A 25,708-nucleotide genomic window follows, 5' to 3' on the forward strand; every position below is an offset into this window, starting at 1 on the left:
GACGGGGGGGGAGGGGGCGGAAAAGTTTCGGGGCGGCTGGGAGCGAGCGGAGGGAAGGAGCCGACGGCGGGGCGGGCGCCGTGGGAGCGCTGGGGCCGGGACCCTGCACGGGCTGGGCTCCCCCGGCCAGCGCTGAGCCAGGGCCGCCCGCCATCATGACGGTGAGTCGCTGAGCCCGGCCGGGGCGCTGAGAACGAGCCGCGGGGTCCGGCCAGCGCCCGGTGGGTTTTACCGGGGGGGGTGGGGCCGCCTCTCTCCTGGCGCGGTCCGGGGGGGGGCCGCTCGGTGCCTGCGTGAGCCGGTGTCGTGCAGCTGCGGGCCGACGTCTGCTGTGTGCCGCGCCCCCCGCGGGGGCTGGGGCTCGCCCGGGCCTGAGCCGAGCTCTGGGGGTGGAGGGGACCCAGCCTCCGGCTCTTCGGCTCGGCTGCGGGGTCCTGCCGTACGCGTTCGGGGGGCGCCCGTTTCTGCAGTCCCTGGGCTGCTGGTCCCCTTGCATGGATCCCCCCCCCAGCCGCCAGCCTGGCCTCCCCACCGCCCCTGGCACTGCCCGGCTCTTGTGGTTTTAGTTGCCTTTTCTTATTAACAGGAAGTTAAGCAGCAGCTGTTTGCTGGGGCCCCGGGGCGGGTGGGTCTCTTGGGATGGCATGGCTGCCTGTGCGAGGGGCCGGTCCGCTTTGGGGTGGGGGCTAGAGGAGGCCCGTGCAGAGGGGGTTGTAGGCATGATGCCATCTCTGGGGGCAGCAGGGGCCGGCACGTGAGAGGTGGGACCGCAGAACGGGGGCGGGGCGGGGCTCTCCGAGACGGGTAACAGAGGAGGGTCTGCTCCGAGGCGACTGTCAGGGGGGCATTGGCTGTGCATACAGAGGGCAGGGAGGGGAGAAGGAGTGAGTGGGGGAGCAGGGCAAGGAGTTTTTTCCTCCTGCCCAGCTTGAAAAGGGAGAGAGACCCTGGTCTCAGAGAGCGGGGAGTAGAGATTGTCAGGCTGGGTCCTGGGCTGCGTGGGGACCCATGGCGTGTGAGCGGGTGGGCTGGTGGCCAGGCTGGCTGGAGTCCTGCTGGAACTGGATGGGGAGGCACCAAGGGAGGCCGGGATGCGATGACCCTGAGCGCTGTCATGAGCTGTCAGCCTACGCTTCCTTACAGCATCACAACATCCTGCAGCTTTTCCTGTCCTTCCTGGTGACACCCCCTCCTTTTCCTCCTCCCCCTCCCCCATGTGGGGGCAGGCAGAGAGGGGCTCATGGCATGGGAACTTTGCCCAGCCTGGGCGAAGGAGTGGAGCTCCCTGGTGAGACACCGTGTTGTATTTCTCCTCCCCACCGCCCCCCAAAATAATACAATGAATCTTCCCCCGTCACTAACCCCTCCCTCCTTCTCTTCATTTGTCTGTGTTTTCCCTGATTTGGGGAGAGCAGATCTACCTTGGGAAACAGCCAAGCAGTGCCCATGACTGTGGTGGAATGGCTGTTATCTCTAGGAGAGCTGGGTTCCCGCCGATTAGATACCCACGACTTAACAAATGCACTGCCTAAAGCTCTATTTTTTTTTTCCCTGTTCTGCCCAGATTTGCTGATCCAAGCACCCCCTGCTAATTCAACCCAGGAGGCTCTTCCCCACTCACTTCATCTCAGTCCTCAGCTGCAGCACCTCTGTGTGTTGATCTCCACCTCAGATATTTCAGTCCTGGGCAGGGAGGGTGGATGTGTGAAACACACCAACAGAAACTAAGATGCCAAACTTGCATCACTGATGACCTTGTTCAGGATTTGAACGTGGCCTTTATTTAGAAGCAAGAGGCCCTTGCACTGAACCCTGCTGTGCTGCTGTCTCCAGCACACACTGTAAAAGAGGATGTGGTTTCGGGGAGAGGCAGCAGTGGCCTCTCTCTGCTGAGGGTGGTACGGGAAGGGGACCAGCATTCCTAGGCCCTGGAGGGGGAAGGTTGCTGCACACAGCAGAATAATGGAGGTGACAGGCTGGGCTGTGCATCCTTGCGCCTGCAGGCAGTTTTCACAGGGATAGGCAGAGCACAACATCCACTTGCTTTCATAGCACAAATGAAATTGGGAGCTGTGTGGGCCCTTGATCCAGTGGGGGAGTAACTCTGCTTCTGTCCTGAGTCCTCTGTCACGTGAATACCCTTGTATTAACAAGGTGAGGGGGAAGGGTGTCTCCCTGGAGCTGAAATGTTTCAAAAGTCACTGTGTATGACAGACAAAATGGAGCTGGTTCTGGCCAGTGGCCCTGGGGAACATCTGGGGAAACACAGGAGGTGGTGCTGGTCCCCAGAAGTTAGAATTGGAAAAGACCTATCAGATCACCCAGTCCCTCTCCCTGCAGCCAGGGTAGGATTGTCCCCTAAAGGATGCTTCCATAGGGTTCTAGCCAGTCTGGTTTTAAAAGTTTAAGGGATGGGGCCTCCACCGCCCCCCCACCCACCCTTGACATACTACTCCATAGCCTAATAGACCTAACTGTGGGGAAGTGTCTTCTGAATGTTCCCTTTCTTTGCTTAATTCCTTATTTCTAAGCTATACCCCCTGGTACCACCCTAATTCCTTTCCTTCTTTGGTGTTTACATTCTTCAGATATTTGCAGACTGTTATCATGTCCCCCACAGTCATCACTTAGCCAGGCTAAGCATATTCAGCTCTTATTGTAAACCAGTCACTCCAGCCCCCTGAGCACTTCTTCTCCAGAGCCCTTCCAACTTGTCAATCTCTTTCTAGCAGTGTGGTGTACAGAAGTGAATGAAACACTCTGGGTGGGGCACACCAAAGCTAAGTAGTCCTTGCACAAGGCCTCTGGACATGCAGCCTAAAACAGCATTTAAGGATGGCTGTTTTTTCTGTTTTGCTGCCACATCTGATTGCAAACTTGTCTCTAGTTTTCTGTCTGCTGTCACCCAAGGCCCCTCAACATCCCTGCTTTCCAGCTTCTCCCTCCTGCTGAATCTCCATGTTTCAGAATATTTTTCCCCAGACACATTATACCATGCTGTTCCAAATGGAATCTCCTTTTTAGCATGCTGCCCATTGGCTAGATTCCGTGCTGTGCTTCCTGGGACAGAAGGTGCAGCTTGTGTGGGAGAGGGGGCAAAGGTGGCTTTAAGCCATCTCTTGCACCTCTTGAAGTACCAGCCCTAGTGTAAGTTACCACAGCCCCAGGGCTGTCCTAAAACTTATGGCAGCCTCCCCACAGCTGCCTATAGGCTGCTCTGCAACCCCGAATAGCTATAAAGAAAGTGCCACAGTCAAGAAGACCCCTCCTAACCCTGGTGCACCCCCACGTGTGCGGCTGCAAGGGAAGCAATACAAGGCCACATATCCTGCCCTTATGTTTTTCCTGTGTTGGGGGAATTCTTCCTGAAGCCATCCTTTATGGTTCCTATACTAGACATGGGGGCTGGAGTAGGCTGTCAGAATCTGGACCAGTGGTGCTAATATGTTGTTGAAGTTCTCTGGCATTGCTGTGTCCCTTCTGGGGTTTGCAGCTCCTCCCAATGTAATATTCTCTGCTAATATCCGTTAACTTGATGATTAATGCTCTGAGAGTGTAAATCACAAATAAGTTGAGACTTTGCACTGATCCTTGTGGCAACCTCACTAGACATCTGACCTCTTGCTCAGTATACTGCTATTTTATCATTCCCCCTTTTTTGGGGGGTAATAGTCGGGTTTTAATCTTCCTGACTATGGTATTTATCCAAGGCCATTGGAACTGATTTATCGGTTAAGATTTTGTAAAGAGACTGAATCAAATGCATTACTAAAATCCAAGTTTGACACGTACTCTGTCCCTGTGTTTGTTAGATTTTTTTTTTTTTTTTTTTTTTTTTTTACGCATTACAAAAATTAGGCTTGACTTTTATAAGTCCCTGCGGCTTATTAGGTTATCTGTTACTCACCATGAAGTTCTGGGAAGCTGCAATGTGGACATCTGGTGGAACAGAGAATGATGCCATACTGCATCTGGGGACAAAGGGTGGGATTGGCTAGCAACTGTGGGGCTGGCTTTGCTCGGTGACCTCAGGGTACCTTGGTTTAATATGTGGGAGGGTATCGTTTGCAATGCACATGTGTTTGGCAGCATGTTGGTTTTATGTTCCATTTCCCTCCCTGCCCCGCCCCCAGTTCACAGCCAGCTGTGGGGGAGCAGCAGGAGGTGGGGAGCACCTGCTGCATAGATGCAACCACATAATGTGAGGAGCGTTGGGGGAGGCATGTGGGGGAAGCCTGGAGTGACTGTGGGGTGGACAACATCAACAGGATGGTAAAAGATTGGGGGAAGGGTGTGTATCTCCCTCCGTGTCCCCCACCCTCAGGCTGCTCTAGGCGAAGGCAAGCCAGCAGCTGCCTCGCCCAGGAGATTTCTGGCAACTCTAGGGTGTGAACTCTCCCACAATAACCTGCCCTGGTGCCAGCTAACTGTCCGGGTGGACCCCCTGCACGTTAACAGTTTCTTAATGCTATTTCAGGGCCCTAGATCAAAGGGAATTAACAAACTGTGCTCCCTGTGTGCATTAACACTCACTGAAACCTCAGCGTGGGCTATGTGGCTAGAGGGCCTGTCGAGGTGGAGGCAGCTGCTGCCTGGGAGGAGCCTGCCACCTGGTTTGGCCCCTGGTGGGCTGCCTCAGGATGAGGGGCCCTCTAGGTGGGTGGCAACCAGGTAAGTGGCATTCCTGCTCCCCTCTGCCTCCCAAATCCTATGCCAGTGGTTCTCAAACTATTGTACTGGTGACCCCTTTCACACAGCAAGCCTCTGAGTGCAACTCCCTAATAAATGAAAAACACTTTTTTACATATTTAACGTATTATAAATGCTGGAGGCAAATCAGGGTTTGGGGTGGAGGCTGACAGCTCATGACCCCCTGAGGGGTCCCAACCCCCAGTTTGAGAACCCCTGTTCTATACCCACTCCTCTCCATCCCCCCCACTTCCCTCTGTGTCTTAGCCTATCTGCCACCCAGGGTCTTGCCCCCACTCTTATCTCCCACTTCATTTGCCACCAACCAGAGATGTGCGGGGGAGGAGGGTGAAAGGGCCATTGTCTACCCACATCCACCCCATCTCTCTCAAAAACCTGGCTGGGAGAGAGCATGCCATGGCCTGGCTGACCAGCTCCAAGGTCCCACTCTGTGGTGTTCTGGCAGCTGAGCCCCCAATCTGCTGGCTGCTGCAGGGACCGATGGGTCTGTCCCCTGAGGGCCTCTGGCTCACCAGCAGGGAGGGGAAGGTTAGGAGTGTGGGGAGGCAGCGTCTTTGAGAGGGTTGGGGTAGCAATGCACGCACGCATGCACTCCTTCTGGTGCCTCTGCCCCTGACCCCCAGGGTCTGCCTCCTTCCCCAGTCATCCTGCTCCACTGTACCCTGCCCCCCCCCCCTCCCCCAACTGTGCCTGGAGTCCTTTTCCCTATGCTGTTGGCTCCCTCTTCAAGCATCCTGCCCCTGTGTCTTGTCTTCCCACCCCACCTGTCCCATGATCTTCTCCCTGCCCCGTTTTCCTAGCCCCCCATCCCATTGGTCCACCCTTGTGTCCTGGTCTCCCCTTGGTCCTAGCCCCCATCCCCACCCCAGGTCCTGACTCCAGTTCCCCTGTATTATCCCCTCCATTGTTCCACCCATCTATTTTGTGGGGCCCCTCTCCATCCTCATGTCAGGGACCCCTTTCTGGCCTGTTGCAGCTTCCGGTGTACCCTTGGGTGCCCTTCAGAGTCTCACACAGAAGGGTTTGCTCAGGATGGGGATCCAGAGTCCATCTGGGCAGGGCGGCAGCTGCAGTCCTATGCTGTGAGTCCCAGCAAATGGCACACTTGGGGATAGATCCCTAATGCAAGGCTGCTGGCTCCTTGGGGTGGGGGACCCCAGTGGAGATCCTTCACGGGAAGCCTGTTTATGGAGGAGTAAGCTGCTGTATTTGCCACTCTGTCATAATGAAAGGGGAACTGACTGGAGGGGGATGTCAGAGTCACTCCTGTCTGCATGGGGCATCCCCTTTGAAATGTGGGCACTGTTGAAAAGGAGTCACTTAGGTCCCATGCACCTTTATACCAGATGATGACAGGGGGAGGTCATGTACCCATCCAGGCCAGAGCTGTCTATAGCTGGGTTTAGCATCATAGTTTGATCCAGTCCATATGAACCAGATTTTCCCTTGTATACTTATGTGAAATAAGCTTCGCCCCACAAATCCCCAAGTATAAGGGCTCTGCCCCTTACCTGCTGGGGGCTTCACCCACGTTGTTCAAACCTGGCGACCATGTTAAGGAGTTGTTAATGTGCGCAGGGTACACGCTGGTGGTAGGAGGGGAGCGGGCAGCATACTGACCTACTCCCTAAGGTGGCATGTTTTGAGCAGCCTCTGCCCACCCTGCAGCCTTGGTGCTGGAGGTGAAGAGTGGAAGCCTGGGTCACCAGGCTCCAGTTTCCAGGTGTCTCTGCTTCCGTGTGGCATATCCTGTCCCTGCAATTGGACGCTCCCAGCCCCGGGAGACAGGGATAGGATGGGCCTACAGCTGTAATAACAGGTGGCCCGCTCCCCTTCCCCTCACCCATAGGCTGGTTGGGTTTGGGGCAGGCTGACACTCTGCTGCTGCCTGCTGTAACCTTGGGTGTAACCTAAGAGCTCAGCCTTGGGAGATGAAACGGGAGAAAGCTTCACCCAGTTGGGCCGCAAGAGATCTGGGCTTATGTGGCCAGCTGGCACCAGGTGGATGTTTCCTGGATTAATCAGAAGCTCTTGGAGTGCTAAGTACCCACCCCGTGGCGGAGCTGCTCCCCGCACCAGCCCCTTCCTGGGTGGAGCATGTGGCAGTTAGGGATACTCAGCAGCAGCCTGCCCCAGGCTGGCAAACGTGGTACAGCTGACACTCAGGTACAGCTCTAATATTTCCTCTTCCCCCTCTCGCCACTGCTGGCTGACCAAGTTTAGTTGCTGGGGCTTGAATGGGGCAGGAGGAGCATGTGTGTGGTGGAGGGAGGCGGTAAGAGAGACTGGCCTTGAGAACACAGCAACTGAGCCGAATTCATCCCTGATGTAGCTCTCCTGAAGTTCATGGTGTTCAAGGAGGGATGGGTTTGGTAAAGCAAGGAAGAGCAATTGCCCTGCATCAGCTGTTCCCAGTTCCAGCCCTGAAATGGGAGGAAGAACTGGTTATGCTGCAGCAGCAGGGTGAGGTTTGGAGAGGGTGGCGGCACCTCCCCCATGGCTGTCGGTGAGCTGGAATAGTATTCACACATGGCTGCGTGCAGTGGGGAGGCTGGGGGAGCAGTCAGGGTGTTTTATGGCACAGAAACACTCCTGCATTTAAGAAAGAGAAATTAGTTTCTGGATTCTAGTACTGGCTCTGACTTGTCCTGTGGCCTTGGGCAAGTCGTTTAATATTGCGTGTTTCCCCATCTGCTCTGAAATGATATTTAATTCATGCACAGCCAGGATGAGGGTTGATAATGTGGAGCTGTTCCTGCCTTTATTAAGTGCTCGGTGTTGGTGTCAAAGCATGGCCCCAGGTTCTGGAGGAGCGCTGGATTTGGAATGGGTTTCAGTAGTTTTGTGACCAACTCCTTTCCAAACTCAGCTGATTCAGTGGCCATGCAAGCTGTTTTTTGCGGGGCGGGGGGAGAGAATATAAAAAAATCTCTGAATAAATGTCAGCAAAGCAACTTGTGGAAACTTCCCTGGTGCATACCTACCTTTACTTCTTTAACCCCTCCTTCCCAGGCTTCCTCAGGCAGGAATACCTGCCTGTCACTGTATGAGGAGCCATCCCCTCTGCTACTTGGTCTTAAATCCATGTGGGTTTGGAGGACGGGATGCTGGACTGTCCTTGCTTGCTCACATTGTACCACGGGGCTCCATTCCAGTCACTGCTAGACCTGGAGTTGTGGAATCCGTGTCATTCCTGACTACCAAACTCTGCCGAGTCTCAGTCCCAGCCCAGTTGTTAACCCCCTGCTCTCTGTCTGTCTCCAGCCGGATCTCCTCAATTTCAAGAAGGGATGGATGTCCATACTGGATGAGCTGGGAGAGGTAAGATGGATGGTGGGTGTGTGACACCCAGAGGTCTCTCTCCTCCCCAGTCCCTATCAAAGACCCCTGTGTACCCAGAGGCTTGCCTTCTCCATTGTGACTGTATCCCTTGCTGGGGAAGGTGGAGGTGAGCTGCTGACTTAGACTCTCCCCATCGTGGCTGAACTCTGCCAAGGAAATTCCCTGGCTCAGGTGCCTAATTTGCTGTGTGCAGTCCAGTCGCCATCACACAGTTCCATCAGAGTCCTCTCGCTGGTCCGCTCCCAGCTGACTGATAGAAAGGGGGTGGGGGGAGGTATCTTTGGAGGAGGAAGGGGACAGTTGGACTTGGAAGCTGCCTTCTGGGCAAGAGGGGTGAAAAGTCAGTAAGCAGAATACCCTCCCCTGTTCCAACACATTTCGTTGGTAATCTAGTCTGTTCATTTCTCCGTGTCTCTCCTGTTTACTTCCCCTCTCCTTCGCTGTTCTGTCGGCAGTGGAAGAAACACTGGTTTGTGCTAACAGACTCGAGCCTGAGATATTACAGGGACTCCAATGCTGAGGAGGTAAGAATGGGGAATGCGCTTTGACCTGTGTGTTCTTTCCTTGGGGTAGGGTGGTGGTGGGATCCTGGAGCTGCCTTGTGCCCTTCCCAGAGGGGAGCATGCTTTGCTCCTGGTGGAAGGGGACTGCAAAGGTGGCAGAGCTTATTATATAGCTTAGCTGCAACCTCTCCAGTGCCTGGGTCTGAAAAGGCATCAAAAAAATTAATGACTAGAATATGGGACCTCAGCTCCAGCAAGGATGGGAAAGATATTCTGAGTGGGCATAGACTGAATGGGAAGTAAGGAGAATCTCATGCTTCCAGCTGGGATACAGGCAGCACTGGGGAGATGGCATGAGGTTTGCTCGGGTACCCACTGGTGGTCTTGGGCTTGTTTCAGGCCGATGAGCTGGATGGTGAGATCGACCTGCGCTCTTGCACAGAAGTGACGGAATATGCCGTGCAACGCAACTATGGCTTCCAGATACACGTGAGTACCTGCAGCCATGCAAACTTGTACTGGGCTCCTGTTGGAGTTTGCGTGCTAAGCAGAGTCAGGGCCGGTCAGTTCTTGTACGGGAGCCCTCCAAGGTTACCCAGGTCTGCAGGAAGCGGCTAACGCTCACCCCTCTCAGTGAACGCAGTCCTCCAGGAGAATGCAAAGAGCTGCTGTGCTACTACTGTGTGTGACATTTTCAGATGAGATTGCCAGCCAGGACCCTGAGGGTTTGTGGCCCATGATTCCATGGCAATTCTGGCAAGAGCAGGAGTGTTAATCCAAGTGACCTAGGCTAATTCCAACTTGGATAACTAGATTTTTGCTTCCTTCAGCTATCCCACTGAAATTGCTTGGAGATGGGATTCTTCTTCATTCCCTTTCTGTCCTGAAGAACTGCTGGGTACTGTTGCCATGTACTGTTAACAGTACACCTGCTATCAATAGTATCAACTTGCCTCTATTGTGATTGATGTCACATCACACAAGCTGCTTATCCCACTGATTTGTAATCCGCTCCGTTACCTTGTATTCTCCCCCATCCCCATATCTATCTGTTTGAGCCACCTGTTGTATCTCATAATGTACTTAGTCCTTGCCCTGAAGATCTTACAGTTTATCTTGTTCTCTGTACAGCACCTGGCACAATGAGGCCAGGGCCTCTAGGAGCTGCTGTAATACCAATAATTCATTTCTGTGCGCAGGAATTGAGCTGTGCGTGTGTAGCTTGGTTCTGATGTGATCTAGGATGCTTGGGGTTATAAGGCACTACATCAGTGCAGGAGGGGGATATATTGCAGGGTAGGGGTGGATGGAGCCATGCTGGGAGTTCCAGCTGACCTTCCCTGGTAATGAAATGACTACAAGGGACCTTAGCTTAACAGCAGACTCTGCCCGGTGTTCTGTAGGGATGGCAGGGAGCAGATGGTATGGTATCTCATGGGCAAGGAGAGGGAGGGAGCCTAAGCATAGGCTCGCTGTTTTGCTGACAGGCGAACCCCAAAGGTTATTTCACCTTGCTTGTGAAATCTGTCTTAGAAAAGAGAGAGCAAACCCTAATAGCGGGAACAAACAAAACAAAAGAAAGTATTTCTTCACACGACACACAGTCAACCTGTGGAACTCCTTGCCAGAGGATGTTGTGAAGGCCAAGATTATAACAGGGTTCAAAAAAGAACTAGATAAGTTCATGGAGGATAGGTCCATCACTGGCTATTAGCCAGGATGGGCAGATTGTCCCTAGCCTCTGTTTGCTGGAAGCTGGGAATGGGCGACAGGCTGGATCACTCAGTGATTATCTGTTCTGCCCATTCCTTCAGGGGCACCTGGCATTGGCCACGGTCAGAAGACAGGATACAGAGCTAGATGGACCTTTGGTCTGACCTAGTATGGCTGTTCTTACGTTGTACTTCACCCAGGGGACCTACCTCCCCAGCACCCCGGGAGCGCAGATGGACATACACAACCTTAACAGAGACAGAGGAGCTGGGGGGTTTTGTAGGGGAGGAGGATGTCTTGGAAGCTGACCTGTTAACTGGCACCTGTCTAGCAGTGCCCAAGCGATGAATTAACCTCCGCTTATGCTTTTTGAGGGCCTGTCTTTTGTTGGTGTGACAGGAGAGCAGAGAAGGACTGTTAAGACCCTACTGGTGGCTGTCCTCTGACTCTGGGCTATCAAAGGCAGGCTTCTCCCAGCTCTGCTTGATGGCGCGCCCTGCAGTCTGGAGAGCGAGTGGGTGTTGCCCATTATCCTGCACTGTGGCAGTGGGGAGGGTGTCATTGCGTGTTGTGGGCTGAGCCCCCTTTGGCGTCTCTCTCTTTCAGACAAAGGATGCCACCTTCACCCTGTCAGCAATGACCTCGGGGATCCGGCGGAACTGGATCGAGGCACTAAGGAAGAACGTGCGCCCAGCCAGTGCACCGGATGTCACAAAGTATGTCTGTCTGGGAAAGCCGCCGCCCTCCCCCCCCACCCCCCCCATCCATGGCTCTGTGTCAGCACCTTGGCCACAAGCAGACAATCCTTTCTGGGACAGGAGAGGTCTCCTCGTCCTCCGCTCCCACCTTGGCGTGAGAGAAGATGCTTTGCCAGTCATGCTTGCTTGCCGCAGTGATACTCGTGAGGGTATCACGGGGGTATCCAGTCTTACCATGTCAGCGGGTGAGTGTGGGAGGAAGCTCTCGGGGGCTTTGTACTCAGGGCCCTGCTGGGTGACCCAAGGGCAGAAAACGTCTCCCAGGATCCTTTGAAGAGTCGAGAAGTGATGGCTGGCTGGCTGCTTTGCAGTGACCCACTCTTTTCCTCCAGTCATTTCACCACCAGTCCCCTGACCAACTGCAGGTCAGCAACAGAGAGTCTGAAGGAAACCGACAACACCAAGACTGGATTTACCTTTCTCTTTCCCTGCTCCCCTTTTGCATGTAAGAGTCCCACTAGGGTAAGGGGGTGGCACTAGAGTGCACAGCTGGTGGGCTCTGTTCTAGAGACTGGAGCTCAAGCTCGGATCAAAATGTGTGTCGCTGGAGCTGGGTCTGGTTCTCCCCACTCTACAGGAAGTCTGCTCCCATTGCAAAGCCACTGGGAGGTTTGGCGTGACAGGCTGGCTGTGCTCTGGAGGTTCCTAGGACTGGAATTGCAAGGGGTGTGGCTGCAGGCTAGGCTTGCAGTGCATCGGCAGGAGTATGCATGGGCTGTTTGCACAATGCTTGCCTGCATGACTTCCAGCAGCCTCGTGTGTGTGTCTCTCTCTCTCTCTCTCTCTCTCTCTCTCTCTCTCATGCCTTTGTGCTCTGATTTTCAGGCTATCTGACTGCAATAAGGAAAACTCCTTCCGCAGCTGCGTCCCCCAGAAAGGCTCCCTCAGGTCAGAGGAGCAGTGGCCAGGCTTGGGGTCGGAAGTTATCTCCAAGGGCAGTAACCGGAAGGTGGATGGGCCTCACCACACCTTTGACTACGTGGAGCTGTCCCCCTTGCAGCAGGGCCCCTTGAATCAGGGGTCCCTGCAGCGGACCAGAGGCAGTTTGAGGGGGATCTCTGACCGAGTCACCAAGCACGAGGACCTGGAACGGGACCTGGCCCTCCGCTCTGCGGAGAGGCGGAAGTGGTTTGAGGCTCCCGACACCGGGGTCCTGCAGGGCGACGGCCCAGCAGGGGCCCTCTGCTGGAAGGCATGTGAGCAGGAGCTTCTGGGGCCCTCCCTGTCGGAGGACCAGCGTAGTCGGCTGAGTGAAGAGATTGAGAAGAAATGGCTGGAGCTGGAACGGCTTCCCCTGAAGGAGTCTAAGCGCCTTCCCCTGACGGCACTGCTGAACCAGAGCAAGGGGGGCCATGGAGACACGAGAGAGGCGCTGGAGAAAGAGGTAGGAGCTGTCTGTCTTTGGGGCCCCATTTCCTCCTTCCCAGGTTGGGAGAGGGACTCTCCTTATTCCCAGGCCCCTTTGGGCCAGGGGCTCAGCAAGACTCTAGGCCAAAGTGCTGGGGTCACAGGAAGCCCTTGTTACACCGTCTGCTCCCGCTGCTGGCCCTCCATGGATAGGGAAAGCAGCACCATTTGCCACCTCTGGGTCGGGAGACTTCTAACTTGCATAGCAGGTTCATAGACCCTTGCTTTGAGAAGCAGCTTGTCCATATATCAGAGACCCCCAGGCCAAATTCAGCCCTAGTATAAATTGATTAAATGCCATTGACTTAAATGGAGTTGAGCCTGTTTACACTAGGGACACCTAAACCTCTTGCCCTGCCCTTCATAACTGGGGTTTAACCCGACCAACTTAGCCCTGGCAGCAGTGAGCGTGTCACTAGTTCCGTGGGGATGGCAATGAACCCTTTACGCCAGGCACTGCCAGCCTTTCCGCCTTTAGAGGCGAGCATGGCTTACACCTAGTGTGTCTTGAGGTGGGGTGGAGTCTCTTCCTCTCCTCTTCTCACTGCTCATGTGCTGGGGCCTCTTTCACTGGGTTTGTCCCACTGGGTGACCACCCCTTTCCCCGGATAAAGGACGCTGGCTGTGATGCCCAGTGTCTCCTTTGATTGTCCCTCACCCCCAAACCCCTGGCTGAGACTCGTTTGGCTGAGAGACACCTTGTTCATTCTAAATCGGAGCTTTTCCTCTCATGGCTGAGTCTGTCGTTCTGGTTTCCTGGTGCAGGTCCAGTCCCTGAGGGCACAGCTGGAGTCCTGGCGTGCCCGTGGTGAGAGCCTTCGTGACACAGGAAAATCCCATGGAGATCGCCACATGCCCCAGGGCTTCATCTCCCAGGTGAGGGTCAGTGGTGGCAGTGGGCCAGAAACCCCATTTTGCCTTTGAGTCCACTCCAGTCCTGACAAGGGTTGGGGGGAAGGTGGGAGATTCACCTACCCTGGCTGCATTGCCAGAGTGTGCATTGCATTGACTAGCATTGCCATGGCAATCCAAAGTGAGCCCAGCTGCAATCAGTGTTAACTATATAGTGGCTGATGGGCGCTGCCAGTCCTTAAAGGGGGTGCCCAAGTATGCATGCAAAGGATGGGTGGAATCTGATGGAGCTGTCCCTTCCCACTGAAGCAGGGTTATGTTGCTTGAAGGGTTCGGACTTGCCCACCAGAACTCCTGTTAATGCTGGGGAGATAGGCTTGGCTCAGTCATCCACCTGCCCCCTCGGGACTGAGCCCCTTCGCTGGAGAGAAGGGAAGTTAATGTGTATTAGGCTTTCCATAGGTGGAAACAAGCTGATGATGGGTCCCAGGCACATTACAGATAAGTTCATGGAGGATAGGGCCATCAATGGCCTTTAGCCAGGCTGGGCAGGGATGGTGTCCCTAGCCTCTGTTTGCCAGAACCTGGGAATGAGCGACAGGAGATAAATCACTTGATGTTTGCCTGTTCTGTTCACTCCCTCTGGGGCACCTGGCAATGGCCACTGTCGGAAGACAGGATACTGGGCAAGATGGACCTTTGGTCTGACCCAGTATGGCTGTTCTTATGTGTAGTTTGGGGCATGGTTACACCATGGAAGCCTTGGAGGACACAAGCTGAGGACTCTGCTCAAACCTAGGTTGTTCCCGTTTTAAGTTATGAGACTGTCCTGCATTTCACCTGGGACAGGAGGAACCATGTTGTAGCAGGCTCCTGCTTTCTGAGTGTAAACAGCTCTTCAGTCTCTTTAAATAGAGCGTGGTTTGGTTCAAACACACGAATTTCTCTCCATTCTGAGCGGTAACTGTCTTTGATTTTATTTGGGCATGAACCGATATGTCGGGCTATAGCCAAGACTAAAACCCGGTGTGCCGCTCATCAGCCATATGCCCCCAGGAGCCAATCAGCAGGCTCTTGTAATTGAGGTCAACCAGCTCAGGAACAGGGGTTGCTTATGTAAAGCAGTCAAGTCTTAACTCCAGTCGGGAAGCGTGTTGGATAACGGTCCTTGGGGATAATCCTGATGATGCAACCGATCGAGTTGCCTCAAATCACAAAAAAATAATGAGGCACTGCGTTGATTGCACTCCACTTTTTGATCTCTGTGGTTATGAGCAGAGCAGTGGAAGAAAAGGGTGTAAGGGCCTAATCCTGCAAGGCTCTGAACCTCTCATTGGTTTCAGTGGGTATTAAGGGGGATAGAATCCTAGGACTGCAAGGGACCTCAAGAGGTCTAGTCCAGTCCCCTGCACTCATGTCAGAACTAAGTATTATCTAGCCCATCCCTGACAGGTGTGTGTTTAACCTGCTCTTAAAAACCTCCAATGATGGAGATTCTCCAACCTCCCTAGGCTATTTATTCCAGTGCTTAACTACCCCGACAGTTAGGAAGTTTTTCCTAGTGTCCAACCTAAACTGCCCTTGCTGCAATTTAAGGATAGGACAAGCAGCAGTGGTCTTAGAGGTTAACGAGAACAATTTTTCTTCCTCTTCCTTGTAACAGCCCTTTATGTACTTGAAAACTGTTATCATGACCCCTCTCAGTCTTCTCTTTTCCAGACTAAACAAACCCATTTTTTTCAATCTTCCCTCATAAATCATGTTTTCTAGACCATTAATCCTTTTAGTTGCTCTTCTCTGGACTCTCTCCAATTTGTCCACATCTTTCCTGAAATGTGGTGCCCAGAACTGGACACAATACTCCAGCTGAGGCCTGATCAGCGCAGAGCAGAGCGGAAGGATTACGTCTCGTGTCTTGCTTACAACTCTCCTACTAATATTTCTGAGAATGATGTTTGCTTTTTTTGCAACAGCATTACACTCTTGACTCATATTTTCCTTGTGATCCACTATGACCTCCCAGATCCCTTTCCGCAGTACTCCTTCCCATTTTGTATGTGGGGAACTCACTGTTCCTTCATAAGTGGAGTACTTTGCATTTGTCCTTATTGAATTTCATCCTATTTACTTCAGACCATTTCTCCAGATCATTTTGAAATTTAATCCTGTCCTCCAAAACACTTGCAACCCCTCCCAGCTTGGAATCATCCATGAACTTTATAAGAACAGGAGTACTTGTGGCACCTTAGAGACTAACAAATTTATTTGAGCATAAGCTTTCGTGGGCTACAGCCCACTTCATCAGATGCATAGAATGGAACATATAGTAAGAAGATATATATACATATAGAGAACATGAAAAGATGGAAGTTGCCATACCAACTCTAAGGCTAATTAATTAAAATGAGCTATTATCAGTGGGAGAAAAAAAAACTTTTGTAGTGATAGTCAAGATGGCCCATTTCAAACAGTTGACAAGAAGGTGTGAGGATACTTAACATGGGGAAATAGATTCAATATGTGTAATGACCCAGCCACTCCCAGTCTCTATTCAAGCCCAAGTTAATAGTATCTAGTTTGCAAATTAATTCTAGTTCAGCAGTTTCTCGTTGGAGTCTGTTCTTGAAGCTTTTCTGTTGCAAAATTGCCACCTTTAAGTCTGTTACTGAGTGACTAGAGAGGTTGAAGTGTTCTACTGGTTTTCGAATGTTATGATTCCTGATGTCAGATTTGTGTCCATTTATTCTTTTGCGTAGAGACTGTCCGGTTTGGCCAATGTATATGGCAGAGGGGCATTGCTGGCACATGATGACATATCTCACATTGGTAGATGTGCAGATGAACGAGCCCCTGATTGCGTGGCTGATGTGCTTAGGTCCTATGATTGTGTCACTTGAATAAATATGTGGACAGAATTGGCATCAGGCTTTGTTGCAAGGATAGGTTCTTGGGTTAGTGTTTTTGTTGTGTGGTGTGGGGTTGCTGGAGAGTATTTGCTTCAGGTTTTGGTGCTGTCTGTAAGCGAGGACTAGTCTGTCTCCCAAGATCTGTGAGAGCGAGGGATTGTCTTTCAGGATAGGTTGTAGATCTTTGATGATGCGCTGGAGAGGTTTTAGTTGGGGGCTGAAGGCGACAGCTAGTGGCTTTCTGTTATTTTCTTTGTCTCTATGCCATTATCTAATTCATTAATGAAGATATTGAACAGAACCAGACCCAGAACTCATTGAGTGCTGCTCAGAATCTGGCCCTAATTTTACCATGCTAATGTAATGCCAGTTACTCATGTAAAGTAAAAGGGGAGATCCCATTGAAATGACCCAGTCACGTACCTTCTTGTCTTTTTGGCTGCTAATAAAGATCTCCATGTTGCTGGATTATTGCAAATGATCTGTTATACTTGCCACAGAAAAAGCCCACACTCTGTGTGGCAACTAATACAGCAGGTTAGAAGCAGCCCTGTGAGCCTGGTCAATATTGCAAGCCACAGTTCACGTGGTAAATATAGCAAGTAATCCACTTCCCTCATCAGCCCTTGATGAGATATTTTGTAACTTCCGAGTCCAAACTGCCCCTTCCCTACAGGATGGCTTTCTGTCTCCTTCCCGTTAACCTGTCAATGTTTGATAGCCAATTTCTGGGCAAATCACAGGGCACCCACATTTTGCCCCACTGAGGATTATGTTGATAATTTGCCTGGAGTCAATGGGTTGCATTAACTCAAAGTGGCTCAAAGAGCAACTGCCCTTGTTCTAGTACGAGCTGCAGACTACAGGTCCCAGGATGCAGCGCTCTATCTTGGTGTGAGGAGCGTTTCCCAAAGTGTGGTATGTGTGCTTCTTTGGGTTTAGGGAGTGGAGGAGGCAGCAGGCGAAGGACTATGGAGGAGAAGCAGGCTGGCCTCTTGACTGTCAGCTGAGTCTCTGAAGGACTCTTCTAAAAGAAATTCTCTAGTTATGGTTTAAAAGAAAACCTTAAAAAATGACTATTCTGCAGTGATGCAGCAACTCTGCTTGAATTTGCAGAGAGCCTGCAACAGTAGCTCAAAGGCGTGAACTTAATTTCAGTGAGTGCCAACTCCAGTGCCAGTGAGGATATTTTAAAGTCTGTGTTAAGTCCCCCCGCACATCAGACTTGTAAAAGACAGAAGATCATATTGTAAATGTCTGCTCATCTGCTTTGAGGATCCACTCTCTTTGGGGAGGGACTTTAACAGCACATGGCCGTGTTGAAGCGGGGGTGCGGTTGGTTTCATTTTCCTTAAGAGGCAGCTCAGCTTTCAATAGTTAGCTTTATCCCTGCCCTAAAGCCAGGCACTTTGCTGCATCAGGCAGTGTGGCCTACTGCATAGAGCACTGGACTGAGACTTGGGAGACCTAGGCTTTATTCCTTGCTCTGCCACTCATCTGCTGGGTGACTGTGGGCAAGTCACTTCCCCTGTCTGTGCCTCAGTTTCCCCATATGAGAAATGGAGGATGATGATACTTTAGTCAAGCACTTCGAGATCTAAGGATGAAAAGCTGTATTTAACATCTTTATCCTCTTAATAAGACACTTTCCTCCTTCTTGAGGGTATTTTATCCTGGCAGGTATTCACCTCCCCTCTCTGATTCAGTGTTGGTGGTAGGCCTGAGTGGAGTTCACACCTACAGTGCACAGCAAATGCCAGCCCAGTCGTACGGTATCTTACTGAATCTCTCCGTCCCACTCCCCTTCACCTGTTTTTCTTTCTCCCCTCTCCTGCGTGGCAGGAGGCATGTGAGCGCAGCTTGGCAGAGATGGAATCTCTTCACCAGCAGGTCATGACTGAGCTGCAGCGGCACCATCAGCGGGAGCTGGAGTGGCTGCGGCTGGAGAAGGAGCGGCTCCTGGCTGAGGAGGCTGCGGCCACAGCTGCAGGTAGCAGCGAGAATCCGAGTGCCTCTAGACGTTGGGTAGATGGCTACCTGCTGCCCCTTGTCCCCTTCTCCTCTTTCAAACTTTCCTTGGAGTCCGCTTGCCACCTTCCCTGGAATCCCTCATCGCTCCCTTCCCTGGAATGTCTCTTGGGTCTCTCTAAGCTAAGATGTGTCCCAGAAGGGTGAGCCTCCAAGGTGCTGAGCACCCTCTGCTCCTGCTGGCCTCAATAGGTGGCAGCCTGTCTGGGCCAGGCCATGTCTGTAAAGCACAAGGTCGGGCGGTGGTGCTGCAGGGAAGCAGTGTAGTCCAGGAGCTAAGACGTTGCTCTGAGAGTCAAGAGACTTTTGTTCTAATCGCAGCTCTGCCGGTGACCTTGGGCAAGTCACTTCCCCTCCCAGGTTTTGGTCCTCCCCTGACCTTTATAACCTCTTTGATGCAGGGGCTCTCTCTGTGTATGTACAGCACCTAGCACAATAGGGCCTGATCTTGGCTGGGGCCTCTGCGTTACTTTAGCAGTCGTTTCTGCTTCTTGATGCAGCCGTTCCCCTTTAGGCTGTGCAGTGGGATGATCGCTGGCTGAGATCCAAATCTGAGCTAACGAGATTTCTATGAAAAGACAGATGGGTCAAACACACTGGGACTAACTGCCCTCTCCTTGTCTGTCGTGTTCTCTGTGGCCTCCTTGGCCCTGAAACTCCAAGGAGCCTATGCTGTGTATGTAGCCCCATGCTGCTAACTATCTCTGTATGAACAGGATTATGAGTGGCTGCCCTCCCTTTAATGGGCTCAGAAGTAAGACTGGAAAACCCCCTCCCCATACCCTCCTCCTTGGATAAGGGAGGTGGCGAGTGAGCAGCTCCTCTAGCTGAGGCTGTCAAGACTGTGTCCATCTCCTTCTCTCCCCCCCCCCCCCGTTGGCCAAATAGATGCCCATGTGGCTGAGTGCCCCATGCACACTGGATTTCTCTCCCTGTGCCCTTAACCCCTGTCCCCTGGGTATGAGATGGGATTCATAGAATCATAGAATATCAGGGTTGGAAGGGACCTCGGTCATCCAGTCCAACCCCCTGCTCAAAGCAGGACCAATCCCCAGTTTTTGCCCCAGATCCCTAACTGGCCCCCTCAAGGTTTGAACTCACAACCCTGGGTTTAGCAGGCCAATGCTCAAACCACTGAGCTATCCCTCCCCCACTGAGCGATTCCCTTTTTAACAAGCAAGACCTGACCTGGAAGCTCCTTTCTTCCCCACACCCTGTGTGTCCGTGTTGGGAATTGGCCTTACTACAGCTAAGAGAGGGGAGTCTCTGCACGGACCCTGCAGCAGGAAGCTTCAGACGGTCGCATCGCCCATGAGCAGTGCTTGGGGCTGCCTGCTGTGGCTTGGCATGGTAGGAGTTAGCCCTGGGGAAGATGCCCGGGACAGAGTGGAGGCAGAGGGAAATTCTGAGCCATTCCTGGAGCTGGGGTTTCTGGTGGTAGATGGGAGGGAGTCCTCAGGAACTCCCCTTGTTCAGTTCCCGCTGCCCCCCTCCGCCAAGCTGGCGAGCGGCCAAGTCTCCCGGGACACTTAACTCCCCATCTCCTTGTCTCCTCCTCCCAAGCAATTGAAGCGCTGAAGAAGGTGCACAAGGAGGAGCTGGGCAGGACACGCAGTTTCCAGCAGAGCGGGTCAGGCTCGGAGGCCCTCCGGAGACAGCACCAGTAAGGAGTCTCTGCACAGTCCCTTCCGCCCTGTCCCCTGCCCAGGCCAGGCTCCGGGCTTGCTAGGTCACTTTTCGGTAGCTCTCACCCAGTGGGGCGAGTTGGAGGGGTGCTGTTTCCTTCAAAATTGGGCTGAAGGGTGGAGTTTTATATTCCACCCCTCTTGGCCTTCCAGAGAGCCAGCATTAGCTTCCAGCCTGCCTCCTAGCACTGCTTCCAGGGAAGGGTAGTGGGGATGCGATGGCCTGAGATGCTAACCGTGTATGTGAGAGCAGGATATCCCATCTCCACTAGACCTGAAAAGGCTACCGTGCTCCCTGCTTTCTCCCATAAGATTCTTCGCTTCTTTCCTCTCCCAGCTTCAGTGGGTTCCCCTGCTCTGATGACCAGCTGCTCAGGGGAGGGGACCCTTCTGAGTAACGGTGGTGGCCGTGGGTGATGGCCATGGGAGTGTGGGCAGGGGCAGAGAGTGGTGTCCACAGCCGGGGTGGAGAGCAGTGTTTGTGCAAGAGTGGGCCCTGGGAGGGGGACAGGGGCACCCTGCTTCTCTGAAGTAATGTTCTGAGCGGCTGTGGCAGGTCGGATGTGGACTCTCTGAAGCGGGAGCTGCAGGTTCTCTCCGAGCAATACTCCCAGAAGTGCCTGGAAATCGGCAACCTCACAGAGAAAGCAGAAGAGCAGGAGCAGATGCTGCAGCGCTGCCAGCAGGAGGGGAAGGAGCTGCTCCGGCAGAACCAGGCAAGAAAGACGTTTGCCCAGAAGGCTGAGCCTTCTGCATGGCATGCTGGAAGGTCCCAGGGGCATGTTCCCTCCAGAGCCAGAAAACCCTTAACAAATGAGCTGTGCTGTCCAAAGCGAATCAGGAGATGAGGCCCTTTAAGCTGGGGTTGAGGGAGGGGGAGAGTATCTGAGGAGGGAGCAGTATGGGCCTGGCTGGCTCTCACCTGCCTGTGGACTCTGGTTTGTGGGTGCATGCGCACTCCCCTGATGAATCTGCTCTGATCTGCAGGAGCTGCAGACGTGCCTGTCGGAGGAGATCCAGAGGTTACGGACCTTCATCACCGCACAGGGCACAGGGGACGGGGCCTTGCACAACGGCGAGAGGAGCTCCTGTGAGCTCGAGGTAAAGAGGCCTGCTGGTGCTATGTGCTGCTGACCCACTTCTGCAGCAGGCGTGGCTGTCAATGGGGTGCACTGGACGCCTGACGTTCAACCCCGCCGCCTACCCTGCAGTGCTGGCTCTGTGGGACTATGAGAGAAGAGCAGCAAGGTGTGCAGTGGACTCATGCCAGTCTGACACCTTCAGGGGGCACAAACTCCCATGAAGCAGAGGAGCTGATGGCACAAGCCGCAGTGCAGGAAGTTGCTACACAAGCTTCCCCTGCACAGCTCTGCCACTGCATCTCGTTCTAGATCTGCAGCACTTCCTGGCCTTGTGCTCCTGGCTCTTCCTTCCCCACCCCCTCCAACACACCCTTCTGCCCTGCACTGATGCCATATCTCTCAGCTTGGTCCCTGGAGTCTCTCTTCTCCTTCTCCTCCTCACAGGTGCTGCTTCGAGTGAAGGAGAATGAACTCCGGTACCTGAAGAAAGAGGTTCAGTGTCTTAAGGATGAGCTCCAGATGATGCAAAAGGTACCATTTCCTGGGAGCTATTCTCTCCTTCCCGGGGGCTCGTTTATCAAGGGGTGGGATGTGAAGATCTCACTTAAGTTGGAGGCGGGAAAATGATGGAGGAAAGCAAGGACCTGGGAAATCATACAGAGGATGAATGCTGAGCAGGAGTGGTTTGGGTCTCCTATTTCTGTTGGATTCACTTTGGTTTCCTGCCGCTTTTGGTCATTAACCCTCAGAGCAGTGGGAGGGGCTGGGGGTGCACACACCCAGTGTTGGGAGCCCTTCTAGGTGGGGGAAAAAACAGTGAAATCTGGATAGAACTCCAATTTGTTTGCCTTCCTTCCGCCTCCTTGACTGTACGTCGGCCCACCCACGTCCAGGCCTCCTCACCAGTATTCTCCCCATCTCCCTCAACACAGTGTTCCCATTAGAGAAGGGCGACCTCTACTGAGGGTCCTACTGCTCCTTCCCCTGGCCAGGGTGGGCTTGCTACATGCAGTATATTCGCCATTGCTCTGTTGGCTTCTGTTCTAAATGGCCCAAACGAGGTGGCTTCCACCACTTCCTGCCTTAGGAGACTTTCACAACTGACTGGCTCTTGCCATTAGGGGAACCCTCCAGAGATCCAGCAAATTTCCCGTTGCTCTTAGTCACGCACCCCTGCAGAGGCTCCTCTTCCTGGTGGCCATAGACAGCTGTCTACTCCCCTAGCCCCCAACTCTTAATCCACCTGTCGCTGAATAGCTTCCAGAAACCAGCCCTACCAGTCCGCAATGACTTGTTGCTCTATAGCCACCCGGCCTCTTGTTCCCCTCCACCTGCCTTGGAACAGCCAGTCAGAATTGAACTCTGTGGATGTCCCCTCTTGTGCGAGTCTCTACTGGGCTCCCACTGCTTTCCTGGCTGAGGCTCAGATTGACACCTAGGTCTTGCTCTCCCTGGCTTTCCTCCTGGTGGGGGCTGCCCGCCCCAGAATGAATACCAGAAGCTGGGTGGTGACTCCTCGCATTCCACTGCAGGATAGGAGATTTGCTTCAGGGAAGTACCAGGACGTCTATGCAGAGCTGAACCACGTTAAGCTGCGCTCGGAACGGGAAATGGAGCAGCTGAAGGAACACCTGCGCCTGGCCATGGCAGCGCTGCAGGAGAAGGAGACGCTGCGCAATAGCATCAGCGAGTAGAGGTGAGCAGCCAAGGGCCGCGAGCTGCACTGTGGGGTTGGCACAAGCCTGCCCACAGCAGGGATGAGGGCAGCTTATGGGGCCAGAGCACAGAGGGAGTTGCAGTTCCTCCAGTACTCCAGGGCACTCTAGGGCGAGGAAGGACTGGCCTTGTAGTGGGACCCTAGGCATGGGCTCTGTTGTTGCTCGAGCCCTTTAAGTCTGGCCAGAGTTGTTCCCACTCAGCCAAATGCTCGCCCTGCACTGAGATGCTCTGGGCCTCTCCTGACAAGGGCACTGTAAAGAAGGGGGCGGGAGGCAGGTGAAGGCAGAGGAGAGGGAGTGGATGTGGGGGCCTGCTCCGCTTGCTGGGTCATGTCGGCTCGGCTGTGAGTCAGGATCGCCTGTTTGATGCTTGCTGGATCCAATCGAGTGGAAATTTTTCCCTCTTTGTGGTTTCTCTTCCTGCTCATGCCTCCCTTGTGGAGGCTGAGACCTCTCAGCACTGGGGAACCCTGCTGTCTAGGCCCTGCTCCCGCTTATTTATGGGTGATGTGGGGCGTGAGGAGAGGATACAGTAACCCCTGAGTGGTTGTCGCCCCTCCTGTGGTCGGGGGAGTGTTGCCTGCATGGCCGCTGCACAGAGAGAGGGACCAAATGCACATGTGGGAGGAGTCCCTGACCTATCCGTGCCCAACAGGGGATCTGAATTGATCTGGGCCCGCATAGCTGCAGTACAAGCAGTGTCACTAGCTGGCATCTCCGGGTACAAACGACCTTCTCCTGGATTTGGGGAAGCCCCAGAGTTCTGGGGCCCAGCAACTCTGAAGTCTTTTAAACCATTTGCCGTGACTCTTTATTTCCTCCTTAGGTTTGTTTTGCTCGATTCCTCACTTGTGGGGAGCGGGTGGCTGCATCCCATCCATTAACACCCCCTCAAGGAAACCAGCTCCCTTGTCTTTCACCAATCCCCATCCCATGCGCCTGCGTATCTGAGCACATCGTTTGGACTGGCTCCTACGTGCACCTTCTTCAGGATTTTATATGTGAAAAGATATATTTTATAGATACTTCACTTTTTTGTTTTGTGGGTGGGGAACATTTTAAATCTACAGTATCTTTTTAACCAGCAGCTGAAGACAGAAGAAATACAGCTGTTGCTCCTGCCTCAAGTGCTCCTTTTGGGGTGCATCTATGGGGTCGCGAGTGGCCTTCTCCCCTCTTATCTCCCTGCTCCTCCAGCCTGCTTGGATGTGCTGGAAGGACCATGCACCATGAGACAGACTGTGGCTAGCCATACAAGAGAACCAATGTCCTGCACACGTTCCCCTGGACGAGGAGATGTTGGACAGAGCGTGCTCAAGCTGTTGGGGACTGTGCTCTCACTCTGTGGACTGTATCGAAGGCAGGTTTCGGTACCCATGGGCCATGTGTCTGTCCCAGGGCAAGGCCAGTCCCCTGGAGGTTTTGGAAGAGCCTGCCTCCTGCTAACACATTCCTGAGGAGAAGCAGGGGGACTCCACACGCGCCACTGCTGCATTCGCCGGAGCCAAACAATGAAGGCGGCAACTGCCCTTCCACACCGTTAATAGTTTGACTTAATAAAATCTTCAGCTATCAGAGGGGAATCTATTATAATTATTGGATTGGAGGTGGTGTCTTCATGGAGCAGGACTATCCCTCTCCGCAGCACCCTTTAACCTTCGCGGGGGGTCTCCATCCTTACCAGGTGAAGTGGGAGGCTGGATTGCAGATCGTGCCTGACAAGTGGGGCTCTCTTCTAGCATACCTAGATCTGGCAGGTGGTGACTAGATTGTGAGCCAGCTGCTGGGGGTGGGGAGGGTGCGCGTGTGTGTGTTGGCTTGACTCCTTGCCCAACTCTGCTCCTCCGCTGCTGGCCCCTGCACCTACTTAATATCATCTAAAGCCTCTTCAAAGCTATAACGTGCTGTACACATGCCTACATGCGTCCCAAGTCTTAGCACAGCTACACAGGAACAGGCATCACCGTTGGCCCATGGGGCAGCCATGCCTCAATGGAGGAAGCCCTTTGTGAGTGAGAGTTATTGCTCTGCTTCTTGCTGTTTAACCCATTCAGCTCTACCTTCCTGCCTTGTTAAACGCTGCAGGCAGAAGGCGATGGAGGGCAGGGGGCCAGGTGGATTTGGACTCCCTAGGACCAGCTGGTGGAAGAACCAGTTTTCACTTTCCTGCAGACATTTCTCCTGAGTCCTGCTATGACAGCCCCTGTGCTGGTTGCAAGAACAAAACCAGGTAAGAATTGAACTTGGAGATCTGCTGTGGGGGCTCTGAATACAGAGAGGCGTGGAAATGGTCTAATGTTCCAGAATGTGCAGTTCTCCCTCCCTTTCCTGAGTTGTCTGAAATGCCGTTGTCCCATGCCCCATGAGACGCTCTGACAGGCATCTGTGTAGTAAAATCAGGGCTGTCAACTCTCCATCATTCAGTGGCGGTCACCTCCAACATGCCCTTACAGTTCTCGTTCAGTCAGATCTGCCTTTAAACCTACATTTGTCTCCAGGGGGAGGGGGGGATATTTTACAGCTGGCCTGGGAGTCTTGAGCCCTGCTGGTGTGAGCAGGAGGTTCTGCTTGCTTGGGGCTTTCCTACACTTGGCTGCAGAGTGGGAATGCTTAACAGCAGCTCTGCTCCACTAGCCTTGAGCTTGTGGATGGAGTGAAGGAGATCATTTCATATCCCTACCCCAGAAAAATCCCCAGTCTGGTTGTCCAAGGAGGTGAGGATCCCCTTCTGTCCAGCCTGAGAAGACGATAGATATCTTTCCCCACACAAGTGTGGCAAGGGGAAGATCTACCCCACTGATTCCTTAAAAACAGAAAACCCCATGCCCACTTTCTCCCTCCCCCCCCATACAGGTAAGAGTATTTTGGCTAGATTAAGTGTCTCCAAACTTTGCCTGTTTAGTTAAACTGATGCTGGATTTATTTTTTTTATTTTTGGTCACAATCAATTGGCACAATAACAAAAAGCGGGGAATGGGCAGTTCAAAGGACTGGTGATGGGGAA

General features: G+C 53.2%; 1 protein-coding gene across 2 annotated transcripts; it reads left to right on the forward strand.

Annotated features, from left to right (window-relative positions):
• LOC140903884 (TRIO and F-actin-binding protein) lies at positions 1-24,279 on the forward strand. Of its 2 annotated transcripts, none has more exons than XM_073325826.2 (14): positions 1-221; positions 7,975-8,031; positions 8,508-8,576; positions 8,955-9,044; positions 10,875-10,984; positions 11,852-12,410; positions 13,199-13,309; positions 18,034-18,181; positions 19,783-19,882; positions 20,461-20,620; positions 20,892-21,005; positions 21,431-21,517; positions 22,519-22,682; positions 23,531-24,279. In XM_073325826.2, the coding sequence occupies exons 2-13, from the start codon at positions 8,005-8,007 to the stop codon at positions 22,678-22,680; spliced, it is 1,737 nt and encodes a 578-aa protein (XP_073181927.1). In that variant the 5' UTR covers positions 1-221; positions 7,975-8,004; the 3' UTR covers positions 22,681-22,682; positions 23,531-24,279. The 2 variants fall into 2 exon arrangements, with proteins under 2 accessions (XP_073181927.1, XP_073181920.1); XM_073325819.2 differs by having other exon boundaries at positions 1-161.
• Positions 24,280-25,708: the final 1,429 nt, after the last annotated feature.

This window comes from Lepidochelys kempii, chromosome 1, assembly GCF_965140285.1.
Source record: "Lepidochelys kempii isolate rLepKem1 chromosome 1, rLepKem1.hap1, whole genome shotgun sequence".
NCBI lineage: Eukaryota > Metazoa > Chordata > Testudines > Cheloniidae > Lepidochelys > Lepidochelys kempii.